Source organism: Pocillopora verrucosa, chromosome 2 (assembly GCF_036669915.1).
Source record: "Pocillopora verrucosa isolate sample1 chromosome 2, ASM3666991v2, whole genome shotgun sequence".
Taxonomy (NCBI): domain Eukaryota; kingdom Metazoa; phylum Cnidaria; class Anthozoa; order Scleractinia; family Pocilloporidae; genus Pocillopora; species Pocillopora verrucosa.
Window position 1 is genome coordinate 18458651 of NC_089313.1, and position 22418 is coordinate 18481068.

The 22418-nt window shown below is 36.0% G+C and overlaps 1 protein-coding gene across 2 annotated transcripts in view; it reads left to right on the forward strand.

Moving 5' to 3' along the window:
• Positions 1–22418, forward strand: part of LOC131790761 (heterogeneous nuclear ribonucleoprotein L-like) — a 26275-nt gene continuing 3857 nt past the window's right edge. The window contains exons 1-21 of one of the 2 annotated variants that reach the window (XM_059108031.2): positions 1–361; positions 3744–3939; positions 9919–9967; positions 11562–11600; positions 12002–12069; positions 13047–13143; positions 15214–15299; positions 15751–15847; positions 16082–16157; positions 16682–16735; positions 17344–17403; positions 17647–17718; positions 18200–18256; positions 18652–18804; positions 18970–19070; positions 19621–19742; positions 19906–20013; positions 20563–20591; positions 20934–21007; positions 21348–21402; positions 21816–21914. In XM_059108031.2, the coding sequence (XP_058964014.1) occupies positions 13–361; positions 3744–3939; positions 9919–9967; positions 11562–11600; positions 12002–12069; positions 13047–13143; positions 15214–15299; positions 15751–15847; positions 16082–16157; positions 16682–16735; positions 17344–17403; positions 17647–17718; positions 18200–18256; positions 18652–18804; positions 18970–19070; positions 19621–19742; positions 19906–20013; positions 20563–20591; positions 20934–21007; positions 21348–21402; positions 21816–21914 (2041 nt within the window). In that variant the 5' untranslated portion in view covers positions 1–12. The remainder of the gene's footprint in view (positions 362–3743; positions 3940–9918; positions 9968–11561; positions 11601–12001; positions 12070–13046; positions 13144–15213; positions 15300–15750; positions 15848–16081; positions 16158–16681; positions 16736–17343; positions 17404–17646; positions 17719–18199; positions 18257–18651; positions 18805–18969; positions 19071–19620; positions 19743–19905; positions 20014–20562; positions 20592–20933; positions 21008–21347; positions 21403–21815; positions 21915–22418) is intronic. The other variant, XM_059108032.2, reaches the window with a different exon arrangement.

Here is a 22418-nt window from a genome sequence, read left to right on the forward strand (position 1 = left end):
TTCAGTGAAAACATGGCTGACATTGGAGCTATGATAGCGACTCCAGGAATCGAAAGCCCGAACAAGCGGGCGAAAATGGATAGTGGACTAACAGCAACTAACTTCGATGAATCTAAATTCGCTAGATATTACAGAACGGACACAGTGAGCTCTCCCGTAAGCTCACATTCCGGACCAGTTGTCAGTGATACATCAGCATATTATTCATACCCCTACACGTACTCGAATTCTTTCTCATCATACACGTATCCTTGTGGACAAACAGACGCAGCAGCTTTGTACACATATCCCGCATCTTATGGCATTCCTTACACCGCACTGAATGGCTTCAGCACAGAATATTCCTCGACGTCAGGTAGCGGTATGCGACTTTCCTTTTAGCTTTTGCGCTTCTGATATCGCTTAATGCGTTACTCGAGAAGTCATAAATATTTCAGATGGCGTACTCAGTTTCATCGTAAAAGGAGGGTAATCTGTTTTGTAGCGTCATTTTGGCGGCCGAACATATAGGCTTTTAGGCACAAGAATGAATTCGTGAGAGGAAATTAGCTCTGTAATGTGTTCTTGAGTAAGGGCGTGCACGAGAAGAGTTTAATGTTCTTAGGACACTATTACCTTTGAGCGCGTCTGCTTCTCCTAGTCTGTTGTCTTAATATTGTTGTTAAACTTTGAAATTCATCTATTTTTAAATGAATGTCACGTTTAGTCAATAAACTATGAATGCTGTACTGCTTGGGCTAAAAAACAGGTAAAAGCTTGCTCTGGGACCCGGCGCATTCGAACCTTTAGCGGTGCGTGTTTCATTCGTGAGGAAATGTCACTATTGAAGGCTGTTACTGTGCCTTGTCATTTATTACGGACTCAATGACCACGCTATGTCTGGCACGGCTTTTCCTGAAAGGTTGTAAGAAGGATATATTTCACTGATACGTGGATTGAAAACCAGCTGTACAACGAATCGTGGAATGCGTCTGTTTATTTTCTGATAATCTGCTTTAGTCAAAAGAAATCGCAGATCGCCTGATGTGTGAATTGTACATGGTACACTTCTTTAGCCTTGCTGATATGAATGGAAATGTTAATGAGCGAGCTTTAAAGCAATATCGTGTTTACTTTCATGCAGAAGTCGTGGAGGCTTTTCTCGCTGAGTAATCGGGGTTTTTAATCTACTAGTATAAATTTACGGGCCGCTGTTCTGGCTCGTAAGCTCTGCAACTCTACCTTTTTCCACGGCGTCCTGATAACCGTTATTTTTCTCTGTTGACAATGCTGTTTCTTTTCTTGTTACTTTGATTAAAATATAAAGGAAATCCACTTCTATAGCCATTGAACACAATTGTTGCTCGAGCAGATAATTGTTAGCACTTGTGTTTTCGTTTCTAAGTCCGTAGAAGACAACAGCTAAAGCGTGAAATTATTGGTTAACTATGTCCGGCTAGGAATAATAAAACTCTTCGATCCACATCGACGAGTGTATATTTGGAATATAGGCCTGGAATGTGCATGTACTTGAATTCATGAATATGGAAATTATTTAAATCGTGAATGGAAAGAGATTTACTACAATGTCATTTATCTTCACTTCTGTTATGGCTCCGAAATACCACATCAATATGAATTGACTTTGATTAGAGACTTTAAAAAAAATCTATCCTGCTTGTGTGTTAAATGGTTGATTCTGCCTCCCTTTTTTTTCTTTTTTCTTTTTTTTTTTTAATAATCCTACTTTCAACTTGAAAAATCAAAATTCAGCGGTTAAAGGGTGTTTCAATTTTTTCTCCAGAAGAGAATTATCAGAATTATTTTGTTTTTTACCTTGAATGACTTCTGGTAATCAAAACACATGCATAAGTATTCTTGAAATGGTTTTGTTAATTAAGGACTCTGCGATGAGATAAAGGGAAATATTGGGCACTTCCCCAGAGAACCTAGATGTTGTGTCTTGTTCCTCTCTAAGAATGTCTTTGAACACTTGCTTTTGGCCTTTCAATTAGACCTTTCCTAAACCTAATTTCTTTTTTTGTTTTGTTTTCCTTCCTTTTTTTTTTTTGGTGAACCAGTAAGCACCATTGCTTGTTATCAGTCTTTTGCAAAGAGGTACATTTTTTTTTAGTCAGGTAATATTTCCTTATATTTAATCCACAATATAGTTTTGACCACAAGGAATGCATTCTGAAAACAATGTTGTATTGAAATAAGAAGGGAAGATTTCCTTTAAGATGATACATAATTAAACTTGGTGCTAACACTACTGCAGTCATTCAGTCTAAAGAAAAGCTTGCTGTGTATAGGATGCTGGGACAAATGGCATTACTTAATCATCAGAATCCTTCAACCAATAGAAAGTCTGTTTATTTCAGACTGTTCTAAATTTGCATTTGTCTCAGACTTTCATTTGTTCAGAAATGTTATTTGCTTATGCTTCTACCATAGAAAATCAATATTCTGTCATTTAGAAGGATCTATTAGGTAAACTTAAAAATGCAGTTGTACTCTCAGTAATTATGGCCCCCTGGTTAGAAATAGTGAACAAGAGAAAGTGAAATTATTCACATTTGTCATGGTCCACGGTTAAATGGCCTTTAATTCTTCCAACTTATCTAGAACCAACGTTTTTGTCAAGACCATCAATAAAATTTGTGACAGCCCATTATATAGCATTTGACTCGGGAAGTTGGCTCCTTTAGTGAATAGTGCAGGTGTTACCAATTTTGTTCAATTATTTTTATCACAATTTTTTTTGTATACTATTTGGCCATTACTTTGAATTTCTTTTAGTCTTTTACGTAATGAAGAACATGTTTAAGGGGAATATACATTCTATACTTGCTGCAAATCTGCTAGAATTATATATCCAGTGTATAATTTTATTATTATTATTATTTTCATCTCTCATACCCAGTACATAATTTTTTATGTAAGACCTCATAAAAAATTATTTCTAATATCCAGTCTTCTGACATGTATCTGAATTCTAAATTAAAAGGAAGCTGTATGTGACTGGTGTCTGCTCTAGACACTTTGCAAATGTGCCAGTTAAAAAAAAAAAAGAAGTACAAGTTATGTCTTAATTTTGCTTTCAAGACATATCATTATTCAGACAAAACTTTGGCTGTAAAAATTGATTGCTTTTTGAGCAGATGTTTCTAAAGCACTGGTTTGATTTGTAGCTCTGTGATTGTTCATGTGCCCATTCAACTTCCATTTATTGGATAGAAATGAATACTTAGTGATTTTATATTTAAGTGCCAAATGCTTGCCTCAGGCAGAAAAATGTTTTTTAGGTAAAAGTGGATTTTTTCTTTAGTGTGTACAGTGCTTAAATTTTAATGTTCTCGAGTAGCCTGCAGAGAATCTAGATGCTTTATACAGCTGTATGCTTGTTGTGGTGGTTTCTGCCAAAATTACAATGCAAGTCATCAGATCTATAGAATATTATGAAAACCAGAAATACACTTGATTACAAAATCCTGTTATTCAGAAATATTGTTGACTCTTTCTCAGAAAAAAAAAGCTTACTGCTTAGTCTTTTCAGAAATAACAAGTTGTCAACAGATATGTCTTGTTCTTGATCAATGTGAAGACTTTTGCATCTCACTGTACTGCTTACTTAGTAATTACAGATTTTTGGGGATTCATCCACACAGAAGATTTGAGTGTGGCAAGCAAGATCTGTATGTATTTAGTTTTCATTATTTGAGCTCTTGGGTTCATAAATAATTATTGCACCTATTTCTTTTCAGACTATTCATTATCTCCAAGCTCATCTGTTTCTGCGCTGACATCAACTTCAAGTCTCAATATTCCACAATCATTGACATTAAATTCTACGGCACATCACAATACACCTCCTTCGCGTGTTATTCACTGTAGAGCAGTTGCAGACGGTTGTAAAGAAACAGACTTGATAAACGTTCTTCAGCCATTTGGGAAAATTACGTAAGTACAAAGAGAATATTTTATCCAGTAGATGTTCTTTTTGTAGGAAGTTACTGACATGGAATGTTTTCATGGTATAAAAGTGTTTCAAACTGATTATGATGCGGTGAAAATTACTTTTTGGCATTTTTCTATGAGTTTGTTTTAATCATTGTTCATTACAATTGTTTAATCAAAGTTTGGGTTGTAATCCACTGAATATTTCTGCTTTTACTCCTGCTTATAGAAGGTAGACTTTTTCAATGAAAAAGAAGTCATTGAATATGTCTTTAATTTATTGTGTTACTAATAATTCTTGAATTTCTTGCCTAGTAAAACATGTGTTTCCTCCTTTTGATTGCACAATACTTTCTTGATGTTACATTAAATGTCACCTTTTCATTTTCGTTCTAAATTTAGCATTCAATAAGAATAATGAACATTTTTTCAAGTGAGGCGTCATATTAAAGTATATTTTGGCAAAATTGTGAAAGGTTTTGCTGATATATGGCATCAGGAATGGGAAATATTGTGCTATATAGCCATTTATGATGGGGAGGTGGGAGGGGGGGTAAGGCGTTGTTATATTTCCAATCCCAAATAATGCTGCATGTTGGGTAAAGCTGGAAAAATGAACTGATCAAAAACATAAGTTGTAGGTTACATTTGAAACCATGTTTGATATTACTTCAGTTTAGCACTTTTACTGCTGGAAAGCATTTCTTCAGCATTGAAATCATTCTCTTTGCCCTATTCATTACCAGTGGAAAGAAAATTGAGAGTTTGATATCCTTTTAAGGCTGAAAGCTGACGGAGGTCTGAATTTCATGGAAAAAAAGGGTCAAAGATCAGACATTTTACACTTTTCTGAAAAAAAAAATTATTTGCCTTCTGCAGAAATGCATCTGACTCTTTAATTCTGATAAGCAATCTTACCTTTAACTCTATACATTATCCAACAAAAAGGGTTGAGTATGTACAAACTTACCAACTATCATGTTTTCTTGTGATGTAGTACCAAATTCTCAAGACATACTCACAAGGAAATTTGTTTGAGCTAGACAGGAGAATTGCTGTTTCTGGATAAGATCTTGGGAGTTAAAGGGTCATAGATTACTCATTCTCAGTCTAAATTTTTTGGATAGAATAATCTTGCAGCCTTAAAGAGTTTTCAGGTTGATTATTTGATAGTGTTTATTATGAATAGGTATTCTATGAAAAAGTACTGTTTCGTGTTTGATTCCAGTGTGCAACTAAATGAAATTTTGAAAAATCCGGAAATTCCTTGTCAAAGGCTTTAAAATAACAAGGGCTTGTTCAGGTAGCAAAACATGAATTTTAATACCACATGGACCTTATTTGAACCAAAATGCCAATTTTCTGGGCTTTGCTGAAATGAGAACATAAATCACTTCTCATTAAGTTAAAGTTATAGGCATAATTTACTACTACCCTTCAGACTTCTGTCTCAAGATATAGTGCATGTAACTCCTTTTTTGTGCCAGATATATTTTTGAAATGGCACCAAATTGTCTTAAAAAATGTATTATGCCTTGCTTTTAAAATGTTTTGTCAGCTGCAAGCCTTTGGGTGAATGTGAGTTTTTCCTTTTGTTAATTGCTTGTAAAATGTAAAACTCTTCTGTTGTGTTTTGATCTCCTAAAGTTGCTTCCTCTCTGTCTGTTCATTCCATGGCATAGACCTATATTCTGAGTATTATGAGGAAAGTTTTTACAGCTAAAGAATAATCTAAAAAGCTTTTGAAGTGGTGTTGGTCTTTCTGAAAGCTTCATGTGTGTGTCATAGATTCAAAATAACAATCTTGAAACTAAAGTGAGAGAACATTTTCAACACATAGCTAAGAATAAGAATTCTGGCATTGCTCCAAGGAAGGCTTTAAATATCTGTCCCCAATGCTTGCTCTTCAAATAATTTCAGTCACGCTTCAAATAATTGATTGTATGCAGCTGTCTATTTCAGCGATAGCTGTTTTTTCTGCAACCAAAGTTCATGTTAATCTTCTAAATACCTGGAATTGTCAGAAAATTACGTGAGGCAACTGACAGATCCTAATGGCTTTCTTATTTCACTACTCCTTGGAGATTAAAAACAGATCATTATCTCACTGTCAAGCCAGTATTTGTAGCTACAAGATTGTAGTTGGAATATTGTCAGTGGATTTTTTATCAACTGGGAAGATCAAACACTTTTAAAATGTAGAAATTTCAAATCTTTGGCATTCATGCAAGATTCTTCTAGAATCTCAGTACATATGTATGTTTACTTTTTTCCCATACTAGGGCAGTTTTTTTTGTTCCAAAAGCTTGGATGTCAATCACCACTATAGTATAGCAGACTTAGTACTTTGATATTTGTTCTTCTGACCTTTGATATCAACAGAATATTATTGTAAGTGGCCATGCTGACCCAAGAAAAATTTAGTATCTATATCATTATTTTGTCAGGTTTTAATGGCTGTAATACTTCAATCTATTTGAACTTTTTGTTATTATTAAAACTTTTGTTCATGCAGCATATGATTATTATAGTTTGTGAATTCAGTAACAGGATATGACATGCAGATGTTTTGTTGATTACAAGATAATGTACATACGTCATTTACATGTTCATTTGCATGTTAAAGGTCACGCCACTCCTTTGCATATGTTCAGACAGATGAAAATTTTTGCCACAATCAGAGTTGTAAACACAATGACTTAAAGAGTTAGCAATCAGATATATTTAGACAGCCTTTAAATTTATTTTCCTCATCTTGGCAAATTTAAGGGTGACATTTCGCCTTTACGTGTCTTGTTCTTCGTGCCTTTTCAAGTACACCTTAATTTCTAGTATAGTGTAACTTAATGCCTAACGCTGAATGTAAATCTGTAGTAGGAGTACTTTAGACACTGCTGTTCTCTGTTGTGATGTGAGAAGTTCAATTGTGTATTTATTTTTCAATTCTTATTTTGAATAGTAAACTTATCTCAATTAGGAAATTTGTTCAATGTGGAGATGTTACATTGTTCTCTTCCATTGACCTTTCATGTTGTGTCCAAACGGGCGGCTTTGTTTTCTTTCATCTCAACCGGAAACTGTAAGGTGCTAGGGGGGATGATGGAATTGCCAATGCCTTGGAGAATGTCAGCTTTTGAGGATGGGTTTAAAATAATCTCCAAGTTATCTTTGATTAGCTGAAAGTGCCAGAACCCTCCACAATTAAAAACAGATCTACTAAATGACGTCTGATGCTTTGTTCTTTTATTTATACATGGAGCTTCTCTTTGTCTGCACATGGCAGTTTTAAATGTGTTCCTTTTTCTCACCCAGGAACATGTTCCTGAGAATAAAGTACTAATGGACTCGCTAATTAGTCTGACACACTTTAAAATTGTGGCTATCATGTTGTTGTATTAGCTGAGAGTCGGTGAATTTATGTGGTATGTGCACCCACTGCTTACGAATTTTGGAAGAGACAAAACAAATTAGACAAGGCAAAGGTCAAGTTCTATTTTCTGCTCATATTTTTGGGGTTGATGTAAGATCCAACTTCATTTAGAAGGTATTTGTACAGGATTATTTTTGTCTGAAATTGGTTGTTTTCTGTTAATGAGAATATTTCCGTTGTGGCGCCGGGTTAAAAGCTTAGTAATTAGCAACTGTAGTTAATCACATTGTACAGGAGCCTCCTGCCATAAAGATTGCTCATTATACACAGTTAAGCATAAAGTCCAAGGATTCCGGAGTAACAATATATATTCTTTCAATAACTTGTTACCATTCTCAAGAAATGGCAGAGGAGAAGAATGCTCCCATACTTACATATTCAGCATAAGAAGGACTCTCTTTTAGTAACAAAGTTGAAGGAAACTAGTCTCTGTGTCTGAAAAAGTAATGGCTCAGCACACTGAAATTTAGCAGTTGAATTTTGTGAATTAGTAGGTAGAGAATTATTAGATCTCCAATGTCCATTACAAACACCTTGCCTCCCTGCCAAAATTACAACTTACATTATTTGCCTCTTCCCTGTCTGACCACAAGAGTTTCAATAAAAGCTGGTTGTTTGTAGTCAACTGCTCTACAAGGCCCACTTGAAAAATTTTGAATTGGTACTCCCAAACTTCATAACTGGCATAACTGGAATTTTTTCACATAAAAATTATGGAGGTCAAGGATTGATTCAAATAATACTTTTAGTGACTGCCTGTAAGAGCTCACATTTGACCATTACTGTCAGGTAAAAGTTTATACCCTAAATGTCCTTAAAACTTTTTTCCTGAGTGAAAAAGACAAAATGCCCTGCAGCATTAATTATTGTGCAACTTCCACTATACATAAATGTCTACTTAATGTTCATCACATGGTGTCAAGGCATGGTATCTGAACAATTAGTGGAGTGGACTCTGCTCTGAAGACGACTTGCGCCATGGCTGAGGTTTTCAAAACAAGCGTGGTGACTGTTGGAGTTCCGCTGGCTACGTGATAACATGTTGTCAGTTATTCTGGTCAAAATAATTACCTTTTAGCCCTTAGTGAACTATGCACAGTCACCTACTTTTTCAGAGTCTGAGGTCTAAAACAGTTTGAAACCCCTGCATGGATTTAATAACAGGAAAAGTTACTTCACTCTTTGAGTAGATGACTTCATCTACTAACAGTGGCTGCCAACATATTGTTTGCAAAAGGCAGAGGATCACTTACAAGTTACAAATGTTACATCCAGGGTATAAATGAGCTCAGTAAAAGATATTTTAACTATTCTGAGTTTCAAAGAGAATGGGACCTTCAAGAGTTTGTTTCCTATCAATGGTACTGTATTTATTCAGTTTTGTGCCACCCCAGAATAACTACTGCATGTTAGAGCAATTCATTAACAAACATCATTGTATAGGTTTGGAAAAATTTTATGAACACTTTGGGGCATAGTCCACAAAGAGATAGGAATAAAACCTAAGAGGACTATTATCATGTCTTACATAGATGATTCTCTCATCTCTGTAGGTGTGTCTCTTAATTAAGACAACCTTTATGTCCTAATTTTTGTGTCACAAGCAGAATTTGTTTGGTTGTGAACTTGGCAATTGGCCTCATAGTTTCTTGGAAAGTTGAACATTAGATCAACAGTTTTGTCCTCTCACAAGAGGAGACTTTTGGCTCTTGAGCCAGGAATCATTCCTAAAATTACACAATGTAGATGCTGCTTACTCAGGACAAGATTCACCCCATGTATTTGGGTGGTTACTTATTTTGGGGAACATTTTATCTCCACATGAATTCCCTGAGGATTTTCTTTTTTCTTTGTCAAACAACTTTTTAGGGTAAGAACCTTGTAGAAAGGAGTTTAGATTGAAACTGAAGTCAGGAACCATTCGGCTAAAAGCATTGGATAGTCATTAAGCAAAGCCCTCACCTGAAACTAAAATGGCATGATGAAGAGAATTTCATTTTGATTCACAATTTCATTTCTGCTTGACAATATCAATGTTGCCTGCAATATTGTGGTACTCATCATCCTCTTACTTTCTACATGTAAACTAAAACTACCTGTGGTCCATGATGTCCAGGTTTTTGAAATGTTGTTCTGAGGCCAGGGGTGGGGAGCTTGAATGGTGATGTGGCTTTTTAAGTTGTGAGAGACTTAACAGTAATAAAGGGAGGAGAAAATGAGCCTATCCCCTTGACGCCTTGGATGATATTTGACAATTGTCATTTCTTACCACTTTAAATGTCCTTGTTTATAAGTTTTGTAGAATTAGGTCTGTTATCATTAGTCGAGAATAGTCTTGTTGGTTTGTCAATATGTTCACATCACTCTTTAAAGGGAAATTTGCATGTGCACCCTTAACCCTAACCCTTAGTCACAGACCGGTAACATCTAAGAATTCCTTTGAAGTGCTAAAATAGTTTTCTCTTTTAACCTCTACTCAATGCATTGCATTATCTAGTGATGCATATCATGTGACAATGCCTGATGTATATGTTTTTTCTTTTTCAATGCAGATATGTGACTTTATTGCCAAAAATTAGACAAGCATTGGTGGAATTTGAAGTAAGTTGGCAAAGCCAAGTAATACATAATTTAGATACTTATTAAAGGCAGTATACATTTAAATTAGGGCTCTCTGCCCCCTTTAAGGTAATGTAATGTTATGTTATGTTAAGGAATTTAATGTGCGACAAGTTTGATATTTACAACTATTCTGTTGATATGGTGAGAAGTACATGTAAATTCAAATGAGCAGTGAATTATTTCAATGTCCAATTTAAACTCACTTTCCTTTGTACAAATGAAACAAATTACCATTTTGGCATAAAAGCAACAGCACTGTTGCCAATGTATTTTTAAGTTAGGAAACTGAAATCTGCTATGTTTAGAATTGGTTGTGGACTGTTTTTAATCTGCCTAGACTGGCAATAAGATTGTGAGCATAGAATTTCCAAAGGTGGGACTGATAAAGAGGTTGAATCTCAGCAAGGAATTTTGTGTAAGTCCACTAAATCCATTTTGGTTTGTCAGCCATAAATGTGAAGACGTCTAAGAAACATTACTTCAGCATGTATTATGTAGATTTGATGTTGGGAAATTTTTACCACATTTTGACAAATCCATGCAGGTTTGCCAGCCTTAAATATCTAGACATCTTAAAAACCTTACTTAAGCATGTAGATCTGTATGTCTGGAATTTTTTCCACATTTTGAGTTCCTTGTGGTGGAAAAGCATGGATGAGGGTTGAAAAGTTTTCTTTCCTTTAAGTTATTGGTGGTTGAAATTTTCTAGGGCCAAGATGTATTTTTTATCAAATTTTATTGTTTTCTTCTAAATTTATTCAAAATTTTGGAACTCAGTTGTGAATATTAAGGCAGGTTTTGTTTGATAAATTTCTTTTCTTGTGAAAATCGGAGTACAACATGTTAAAAGGCACGACTACAGCAGTGAACACAAGTCAAACAATAACAAAATAAGTTTTTGTATTTACTCCATTTTGAACCACTTGCTCTTGCATTTAATTACATCCCCGGTTGATGGAGAAATCGCATGACTAAAACTGGCTTCCTGTTCATGACAAATGTACATACACCACACCTTGTAATTAAGCAACTTTGAGATTATGCAGGTAGGTATGTATCTTTACCTGCTGAATTTGACATTCTGCTATGTAAAATGTTCGTGTCTGGCACCAACCCAAGGATACTAGTGTGGTAATCTTCGATACCTGTCAAAAGATATTTCCTTTGTGAGCAGTCACTCCCAAGCCTTTTATAGCATTCGCCTTTCATATCATTTGTCATCGAGAGAAGCATCGAGAAGTGGCAATTACTTCAGATCTAAGTATATTTCTAGGTTTATTTTATGAGGAAAAATATTAAGCATTTTTCTTACTTGATAAGTAAAAAATTTATATCAATCAATTTTGGTAAAAAATAATATATATTTTGGTCAAAGAGTTTTCAAACCAGTTTGATTTTGTTCTCTTTCATTTAAAAACTGGATTATGAATTGAATAATGTACTTTAGGTTTGAACCACAAAATACACACCTCAATGCCTAAATTTGTGGAGTTTGTGTGCGATTTTTAGGCGAAAGATGTTAGAGAAAGCTGCATGTAACAACTCCAATATTTGTATTTCATTATTTCCACAGGATATTGATTCTGCTGTAGCTCTGGTTTCATTTTCGCAGGTGAGACGTATGTGATTGTGTACATTTTCAAGGAGGCAATTTAGCAATGTGCATTCTCTATACATTAAAGCATTAGTAACTTGTGTCTCTAGGATTTAACTCTGGTAAAATGAGTGAGGTTGATGTACACAAATGGAAAATGCCTTGCTATTACAGAAACTCAGTTTGACAGTCCGTAGAAAAAGACGCCCATATCTAGAAATGCCTTGTCTCATAGATTTATTGGAAACTTCTTTGAAAGATTTTGCAGATTGCAGGGAAAAAGTTTCTGCCCTGTGACAGTGTGTTGAAAGAAAGGAGTTGCTTGCAAGGATATGCTTTTCCCTGTGTGGTTGATTGAAGCCAAAACATTTTGTTTGAATCAGAATAATTATAACTATGACTATCTCTTTCTTGTACAGTCAAATACACTCACTGTACTTGGTAGACAAATGTTCGTGAATTACTCCAAAAGTCAAGAAATAAAGAGGTAAATAGTAATTGTAATAATATATTTTTTAATCAAATGTTGCAACCCGTAATGTATAAAATGGATAACAAAGAATTGTTTGTTACATTGTATCCAAAACATGAAACCAAAACACATTAGGGAAACTTTGTACCTTTCTCCTGTTGACTCAGTAGTCTCTATTTCCTTCAGTCCCATATTTTAAAGTTTTTTTCCTCAGGGATTGTAAAATTGGCTGTGTGCAACAGATGTAGCAGCTTAATGCTTAGGATGGTGGACTCTGGGTCAAAGGGTCCATGTGCGATATCTGGTCTGGTCATTGAGTTTTGTTCTTAGACAAGAGACATTACTCTATCAGCACCACTCTCCATCCACATGTACAAATGGGCACCAGTTAACTATCATCGAAGCCTGTGGAAAAACAAGGGAAGGGGAGAAGGAGAGGGGGAAGGGGGGTGGTAACCTGGGCTGGACGTGTACCTCATCAAGGGGTACTAGCAACACTTCTGACTGCTTCATGCAACAGAAATGGGGACGAGCTTAGGCTGGATGGGCAACTTGCAAAGACTTGACTTTTTTTCTCATAATCCTTTAACTCCCATGAGTGACCAAGACAGAATTTTGCCTTAAAATATCAACACAATATCAAGTAGACACTTGATGAGAATAAAGAAAAAAATATTAATGAGGGAATTACAAGTTGACCCAATACAAATTCTCCAAACTAACACGACAAGAACTGTATGGTAGACAGTAAGGAGAATTATTAATGAGATCTTGGGAGTTAAAGGGATAAACAGTGGCTGAATAGTGACCCTGGGCTTCCAACCTTAGATTGAGAGGTCTGGGTGTGGTCTGAACCTACAGCTCTTACTAGTGTTTGGTTTTTCTGACACTGTTAAAATGTGCGCTAAATCCTACTCAAACTGTGTTTAACCTTAGAAACTTTGTGTGCATATCATGCCTGTGACTAATCAAGAATCTCTTTCCTTTTACAGGGATAAAGTTCTCAATGGTGAAAGTAATGGAGCCTCTTCAGAAGCTAGTAATATTCTCCTTCTCACAATAATCAATCCTTTACATCCAATCACAGTGGTAAGTGTCATAAAGATCCAAGAGAATATCAAAATTGAAGATTGCAAAGTTTAAAAATTTTGGTGCATAGATTTTTCTTTAAGAATCATGAAATTTTTAGTAATTTAATGTCTTGTGGAATGTGTTGTTAGCATACATGCAAAAATGAAATTTTTTTTGTTTCGGGCATGCTAGAAGATCAGTTTTCCTTCATTATTATTTTCTAGACTTCATATATATTGGCAAGGTTACTTGTCTATAAATTGATGTAGTTAAGGAAACTAGTATGGGTAATCCATGCATATGTCTTTCTAATAGGCTAAATTCTGGTCAAACTTAACCATGCTAACCTTTTGGGCTGATAAGGTTATATTCCTTTAGTAATATGATCTTCAAAATCAAAAAATATTTTAAGGCATTTACATGTAAGAGCTCATAAACACCTTTTCTGCCCAGACATTCTGCATTCTCTGAAGGCTAGTGGCTTTTTATTTCAAGTATTTGACAATAGAAGCTTAATATTGCATGGACTGTAGTCTGTCAAGCTCATGTAACATGGTTCTAACTTTATATGTCTTTGAAACAAAACTTAAATTTCACCAATAATGTTGGTATACTTTTGGCAGTACAATTCATGGAAACAGAAAGTTTAAATTTTGCTTCAAATGGAGGCTACACTAAGCACAAAATAACCATTAAATTTTTCTCATTTTTGCATGAAACATTTAGAGTGGATAAAGTGGCTTTGTGCCTATGTCTTCCGGTGCAGAGATAGTGGTGTGATTTTCTTTAACTGGCTTCTGGAATAGACTTAAATTTATGAAACACACAGTTGATATAGTACATGGTTTTAAATTTCTTCCCTCACTGATGATGAACAAAAATTATTCCAATTGTTCATCAATTATTGATTGAGTAAATTTAATGAAAACTGTCTGATTGACAGGTGGTGGTTATTTCAATAATTAAATCTGTTTACAAGGTATTTTAATCACAATAACTCTAATTATTATGGGCTTTATGTTGAAAACACCTTGAGCAAAATAGTATAATTTAATTTCTTCCTCTAGAAAGCTTTTGTGTACTTGTAATAGTTTTCACAGCGTGCATTTCAACACTGATTAGCATATTTTTTGGATATCTCTAACTGTTTACTGCAACAACAAGAGAGTGTGTAGGTTCAATGAACAACACAAATCATTTGCTTTTAATGATTTTCAGTAGATTGTAGTTAAATTTGGAAATATTCCAACAAAATTTTTGATAAGGACTTTCCATGTTAATTCTAAGACAGATTTATTTCTTATCTGAGTAGGCTTAGTTGAAATGAATCCCTTCATTTTTTTAGAAATTTTATTTCTCAAACCTCCAGATAAAAGATGTTCTGATCATTTTTGACGATAAGTTGATTAAACTGATCACAGATTATAAGAATTATTTTTATCAAAGAAATCTTGGTGTGAAATTATTTTTTTGTTATGCATAACAGAAAAGCATTACTCTAGGAATGTTAGACATTCCACAGATTATGACCTTAGGAAACTTAAGTTACTGAGATTTTAAATTTATATCTGATTAGCTTCTGAACTTTTATCAAACACAATGTAGAGAACATCCAAGGTGACAACCTGATTTGGCCAGAAAATCTTAATGAGATTTTGGTGTTTTATTAGAATTTCTGTGGACAGACAAACATGTTTGAAAAGAAAACCATAAACAAAAAGATTTGCATATTTGCTGAAGCTAAGGAGATTTTTATTTTTCAGATTAAAAAATTTCTACTCAAAAACAAGTAGAATTTTGAAATTTGTTTTTCAGAAGGTGAAATAACAATTTCACCAGCACAGCCTGTGTTAGGGTGATCACTGCATTCTGTGCTTTGTTTTGTAATCTTCTTTCCTTTACTGTTTAGAGGCACTTTATTACACAGAGATTCCCCTCTCCTCCAGATTCCACCTGTTCAGTTTCTCTCAAATGAGAGTTGTGCAGTGGAAATGAAAATTCAGCTTTCAGGTGTGACTGCTTTATATTTGCCAGATATTTGATGTATTTTTAACAACATTTCTCTCCTTAATTTGTTTCTGTCTCTAGAAAGTACTTCATAAAATATGCAGCCCTCATGGAAAAGTTTTAAGAATTGTGATCTTTCACAAGAATGGATTGCAAGCTTTGGTTGAATATCCTTTGATAAATTCCATTATTTCAAGTGAAAAAATCTACTTTATCTGCCCCAAAACATAACTGTGTTAACTCTTTAGCCCCTAAGAGACTAACATCCAATTTCTCCTTACAATATCACCCCTGAATCTAACACGAACGTCACGAGAATAGAAAAGATGATCACCAACGAAAGCAGCTCTTGATTGTCAAACAAATTCTCCTTGTCATAAAATAAAAAATTAGAAATAAAAAAAATAAATAAAATAGGTAGACTCCATGGTGGGGTGCGTCTTCAGTGGAAGATCTCAGAAGGCGTCAAAATTGAGGTAAGAACATCGGTGACATTTTCGTGGGTTGTGTTTTTGTTTTTACCCCATTTTGACATAATCATCGATCAATTGCTGAACAGAGGCACTGCTATGTGGAATCTATATATTTAACAATTATCCTATCCTTGACCATTTTCACATTTGACAATGTCGAGGCAGCTCAGCGAGCTCTTGCAACACTCAATGGACAAGATATTTATGCGGGATGCTGCACACTGAAGATTGATTATTCAAAGGTAATTAGCTTTGAATTATGGGTCCTTCTGGGCTTCTTCCCATTTCAGTGCACATCTGTGATTGGTTATAGAATTCAAATTTAACTATTTAACTTTTTAACTGCATTTCTGAAAGATGATTCTCAACCAGTTCAAGTGATGCAAAGATAGCGAGGACAAACTGGATACAACATCCTCAAATACTCTTTGGTGCCAGATGACATATCATGGATTTTTTTTCCCTTTTCTCAACAGAAAGCTAAAAAATTAAATGTTTTTAAAAATGATGATGAAACATGGGATTACACTGGAGCACTGAACAATAACTCAGGTTTGTAAAAGCAGTAGAACCTTAAACCTTTGGCTAGAATCCTGTTACCACTTCTCTGAGTAGCCAAAGAACTGTAAGATTTAACTTAGACAAGTGATCAACAGGTAACGTCTTACAAAGAGACCTACCTGACCCATGTCAATAATTTTCCAGCAAGAAGCTACTTCCTTAAGGATCTTGCAAGAGCAAAATTTAGAAGCAAACATAAGTAATACACAAAGAATTATGGAACCTCATGCAAGGACAAGTTGCAGGCAATTTGCTTTGGGTAACATGGATAATTTTTGTGTACTTCTTTGTTCCTCGGAGTTAGGTTTTCCTTGAAACAATTACAAGTTAAGAAGGATATACACAACATTATCTTTCCCTGTGAATTAATGCTTAGTGTGGTGACCTTATTACAAGCACACATTTTTCATTTGAAATAATTGATAGGATAGGAAATGATGTTACCTGCTGACCAGAAAAAGGGAAATGATTTTCGGTAACCTTCATACTAACGTATTATTTTCTACACTTACAAGGGATCCCAAGCAAGACAGCTCTTCTTGGGTCTGGGCTCTTGTCTGCAATTTCAGGTAAGCACTGGTAACTGCATTCATTTGTAGCTTTTTACACAAGTACAGAGGGAAACAATTTAGGGAAAGAGTGAGGAAAAAATTAGTAAAACAAATAGAGGAAAAGAGAAAACAAGAACTTCAAGGGTTAAATAATATTTGGGTTGAGAGGCTTTAAAAGTAAGTAATCACCCCCACCGCCCATCCTAAAGTCCTAAAGAAAAGGGGAATGATGAGTTGAAAGGAAACCTGGGGATGACAAAGCAAGACAGGATATTCTCTCACCTTTTTACCAGTCCCCCTCATTGTTGCAAGTATTGAATGTATACTGGGCCAGTTTTACAAGGGGTTATATAATGTTGACGGAGAAGAACCTTCCCTTTCCCATACTCCCTTTTACAATGAGTATCGTGGTATTGTCCTCCTTTGGTTATGTAGGATTTTCACAGTAGCTGGAAACTAGTAGTAACAAATTATGACAAGATGTGCCATTTTATTTTTCATAATCAACAAACATGCCAACAGAGGCAGAACTTTCATTTGCTCTTTATACATTATCATGCTACAAGTACATTGTAACTGAATCTTTTAATTTCACAATGAAATTTTCATTCATTTTATGATTCCAGGAAATGATGCCAGTGAGACGCAGTTGTCAAGTTCACCACCAAACACTGTCACTCTTAATGGTAATATGACTGAGTAACAATTGTACGCATGCCATGAGTCTTGTTTAATGATTTGCCGTTACGTCAAGGTTCCTGTAAATCTCTGAAAGTTTTAATTCAATAATTCATTTCCCAGGCCTTTTAAGTCTTGGTATTGGGTCATGGATTCAAGGAGGGATATTAATATTGGGGGAAGTATAAGTAAGGAAAACAGTACGTGTTCATCACATTCAGCGGTCTCATGTCATTAAATTTCTCTGTCAGGTGTGAATGGATCACCAATTTCCATCAGTAATGAGGCTATTGCAAGAGCAGCGCAGTTTCCCACTGTACAGAGTGAGATTGATTTAATTTTATTTTATAACTTATTGTATTATTAGACCACGCCTCACATAGGTGATCAATGTATAGGGAACTTTCACATGTCTGAGTCGAGCATCAAGTACAATTCTGCCCAAATATCTCAAGTGTCCGTGGATGGTCAGTGTAATCTCCTTCAACCATCCTTAGACTTGTTTACCCTTCATTGTGAGTTCTTATGAGATCTAGATCCACGGTGCATGAATTTGAATGTCTGAGTCTGGTTGGATTTGATTTCATACGTCTTAAATAGCCCTGGAAATTTTTCAGCAGAGCCTCCTTCACATCAATAACTTTAATTTTAAAGGATTCTTCCAGACAGTGGTTGTTGTGTATGCTCCTCTGTGTCTGTTGTAAGGGGGTACATAGACAGATGCTGTTACATATCGACTAAAATAAGGAATTACGTGAATAAAAGAGGCAACTCATTGGAATCAACTGTCTTCTCATTTCTCAGGTATTCTAGCCAAAGTTGCATCTCTTCATGGGAACCCGCCTAAGAGTCCAACATCAGGTATGAAGACAGCAGAATTTATTTTTTCTTATTGGTCTTTTCCTTTTATACTTTATGCGTCAACACATTTTAAAATGAACGAATGTGAGGATGGATTGTGTTCGAAGGATTCCAAATAACGATTGCTCAGAGTAAGATGAGTTCAAGATTATGATGATGTCAATTGTAGTTCAGTTGGTCGTAAGTTAAAGCCTGAGTGGGGTTTCATGCTCTTGTGTTACCTCTCCTTTTGGCAGTGAGGGTGGATATCACTTGAGGACTGAATCCCAAGATATCTGTGGTCACCAGTTACAATGAAGATTTAAAATAGCAACGACAAGTTGTCGTACTCTTGATTCGTAGAATTACGACAATATTGTTTGCTGAACCTACATTTGCTTTCTCTGTGACATCAGGTAGCAACTCACCTGTGGAGAATGTAGTGAAAAAGTTGGGTATTCTTGGAAGCTCGCCGTACCAGTTACCTCAGGGTGGACTCTTAGGAGCTCTACCAGGCCTGGCCCAACAGCAGCAACAGATGAATGGCATTTCTAGCGCTTTGAACGCAGGTTTGTGAGACGCTTCCTGACAATTGTTAGCTGAAACCCTCCTCTTTGCCAAATCTGTCTTAATCCACTTTCCAACGGCCATTTTCTTTGCATGATGTTTAGGGTCACTTAAATTATAAATTTAAGTTTTAATTACTCAGACTGACAAATTCCAACTGTTTTAAGGTGGCACTGGCTGTGTGTTGATGGTTTACGGACTGAATGCTGAAAAAATGAACTGTGAGAGAATCTTTAACTTGTTTTGTCTATATGGCAACGTCGTCAAGGTAAATAGATGGCAAATGAAGTTATAAAATTGTGGGAAATGTGGCTCAAAATGTGTCTAATGTTTCAAAGTCAAATTTTTCGAGGAAACCTTGGGGTATGACAAGTCTAGTAATCGGGGTAAACCAGGTGATTCTACCATCAAATCCTGACGTAACCACCCATTCAGAGTACATACTCAACAAAAACTACACACGTTGTCATTTTCTTTTTGCTAGTGAACAAAAATAGAGATAAAGTTTGGAATTGAAGGAAAAGTTTAAAGTTCCCTCTTATTCCGTAAATAGCACTCAATTACTTGGCTAAATGTCTTGTAGCCAGCAAGGCGTTTTGTTAATCTGTGTTGCAGAATATTTAGAACGTTGTCCGACCTAGTAGGTGCTATAGTAGGTTTGCATTGCTACCTTGTTGGCTGCGTTATGTTCGTGTTACAACTTGGTCAAATTTTGAGTCTGGAAAAGTATACTTGTTGAATGGCAAAAGCCGTCCATGTAGGGTTCAAAAGCAGACAATAGAAACTTATTGAACTAAACTTAAGGTTGTGTTTTTTAGGTTAAATTCCTCACCAACAAACTCGGAGCGGCCATGGTACAAATGTCGGACAAAGTTGCTTCAGAAATGATCATCCGAAACTTGAGTGGTGCCGTGCTTTTCGATTCCAAAATCAACATCATGTAAGCTTGTTGTGAAACTTTTCTATCACCAGTGCTTTCCAACACGATCAACGACACAATAAGAATTGTTTATCAGTCTCTACACTATGAAGCAGTGTCTTGAGTGCACTACTTTCAAAAAAAAAAAAGGGTGTACCTAATGCAACTTTTATACTACTTGCAGATTTTCGAAGCATCCTTTCATAGCAGATTCATCGGTGGTGACGACTTTACCCGATGGTACGCCTTCGTCCATGAATTTTGCCGACAACCGAAACAACCGGTTTAAATAGTAAGTTTTCACTTTTTTATTCTTGCGGACTACTGGCAGATAAAAATAGCTTTCAGCAGGCTCAGTCTTCACATGATATCTTTCCAAATGTGATAGTAGTATCAAAATCTTCAACGTGAGACTACAATACCTGGAACAGCGAACTTGATTCATATTCTTTACAGGAGTGAGTCGTTGATACCGCTACACAATTCCCATATAAGGTGACGCGTTTGGCTTATGGTTAAAGCATTAAACTCCGTATCGAGAGGCCCTGGTTCGAAACCTGGTCGGGTCATTGTGTTGTATTACTGGGCAAGACACCTTAACTCTCATTATGCTTCTCTCTAAACAAGAGTATGAATCCTTTGCACCCTAACATCAGTATGCATGTTCTCTACACATTTCCTAAGTTGCTGACAAGGAGGACTTGTTTAACAATTAAGAGATTCTTTAGTTGGTGATCATTTCCTTTGTTCTCGTGTAGACTGCTGCGCCTTGTAGTCCTCTTGACTCGGGTACAACTTTACCTTACCTTTCTCTAATTTTGTTTCTTTGTTTTATTCGTAGTCTTCCTGAGGGTCAGAGTCTCAAGAATAGTATCCTTTTCAAATTCTCTATTGATTCTTTCCAAAACAATCAGATACCAACCAAAACTAACTCGCGATGAAGTTACGGCTCTTTTCTGCGCTTGGCACAGGTTAAAGGGTTTTTGCTGTGAGCTCCTATTTTAATGCAGAATTCTGGGCATTCGTCAATTTGGAAGTTGATTACGCGTGGGTTTAACTTAGCGATGAAAAAGTCCCCTTTAAACTCCTTTCTTTGGAACGTACTTGTAGCAAAGGGGCATTCGATATTATAAGTCGTTTGTTGGGGATGTGAAAAGTCTCTTGTCCATTGAGATAAAAAGGTAGTTAGTAAATTCCTTAACTTGTAACTAGGATACCAACCACCAACAAGAATGCTTCACTTCTTCAATGCCCCTCCAAACTGTACTGTGGAAACGCTTAAGGAGGTCAGTCTACAAAGATTATTTACCAGTTATTTGAGAACAGCTTTTCGTTCACTAATGCCGAAATTTGCCCAAGAATTTCCAACTCTCAAAGCGTGAGCGAACCTCCGACTCTAAGACAGGGCTCGAGTCTTATCTGGGTTAAATTTGTTGAGAGTCTCTAGCAACAGGTATACGCTACAATGAGCTGATTTGCTCACCGATAAGGTTTTGGGAGTAAGGTTAAAGAAGCATTTCCTGCTATCTGGCAAGGGGTCATGTTTCATTCAGCTTTTTCTCGCTCCTTGCCCCTGTTCTCTTAGCCAGTCTTTGGGAATAATTGATTGGTTTATCTATTTTGCAGGTCTTCATCACTGCCGGATCTTTGTCTCCTCTGAAAGGCACATTCTTTTCAAAAGGCAAGACCAGTTAAGATGTTATTGGTGTTGTGTTTAAACATGCTCTCTTGAGCTCTGTCTTCTTTTCAAGAACAACTTTTTACCCTGACCCTGCCACACCTACAGTCTGAGACAAAATGTGGAGGCAGAAACGTCCAATTTGGTAGAAAACTTTCATAGTAAGCTGCAGCACCTCCAGCCTCCCCTCCCCACCAACCCTTTCTTCCCCCCCACACACCAGTGTTGGTTATCACAGAATTGTGAACAGATGTAACTCGAAGATTGCTCTTTGAAGATTTCACGGGAATGGGTTGGGGAAGATCTGTGGAATGACGACATTTTCAAAATCTCGCGTTCACTTGAGTCAAAACAACTGTTCCACCCAGAGTAACAACTTACAAATATTTTTTCTTCATCTTTTGTACAAATTTTAGCGAACGCCAAATCATCAGCGGGGTTACTGGAGATGCCGGATATTCGTTCAGCCATGGAAGCGTTAACTCTTACTAACCACTTCACCATAAACCCACCAGGTAACAAACTTAACTCGCCCTTCAGTGCACCATGTGGACCCCCCTAAAACGATCTTCCGTTGGGTGGGGAGACTGTACTTTTAGTGGTAGATGTGAGATTGTGGGACCCTTACCCTCCGCCCACCCCACGCGTGATGGGTTTGTATAGGATTTGTGTTTCGTGGTGTGACTTTCCGCTGTCGTCATCATGACAGACGGTCTTAGCATTGTGCACTGTATAATAAAAAGAGATTAGTAAAGTCAAGTCCTTGTCCCATCCAGGTTAGATGAGGTGATAAAACTCTTAGGTTATTTATTTATTTATTTTATTTTAATTTATTATTGGATGGAACTTTTTCCTCCTGGTAAAGGTTGCCTTAACCCACCATTTATAGTTTCGAAACAACTTTGTAGAGGTAAAACATATTTTCATTATAAGCCCCATGCACCAAATTGTTTTTAAGGAGGAGATTTTCCTTGGTTTGTTGTGTTTGAAGTTTTTGTGAAGGTAACGTCGAAAACTGT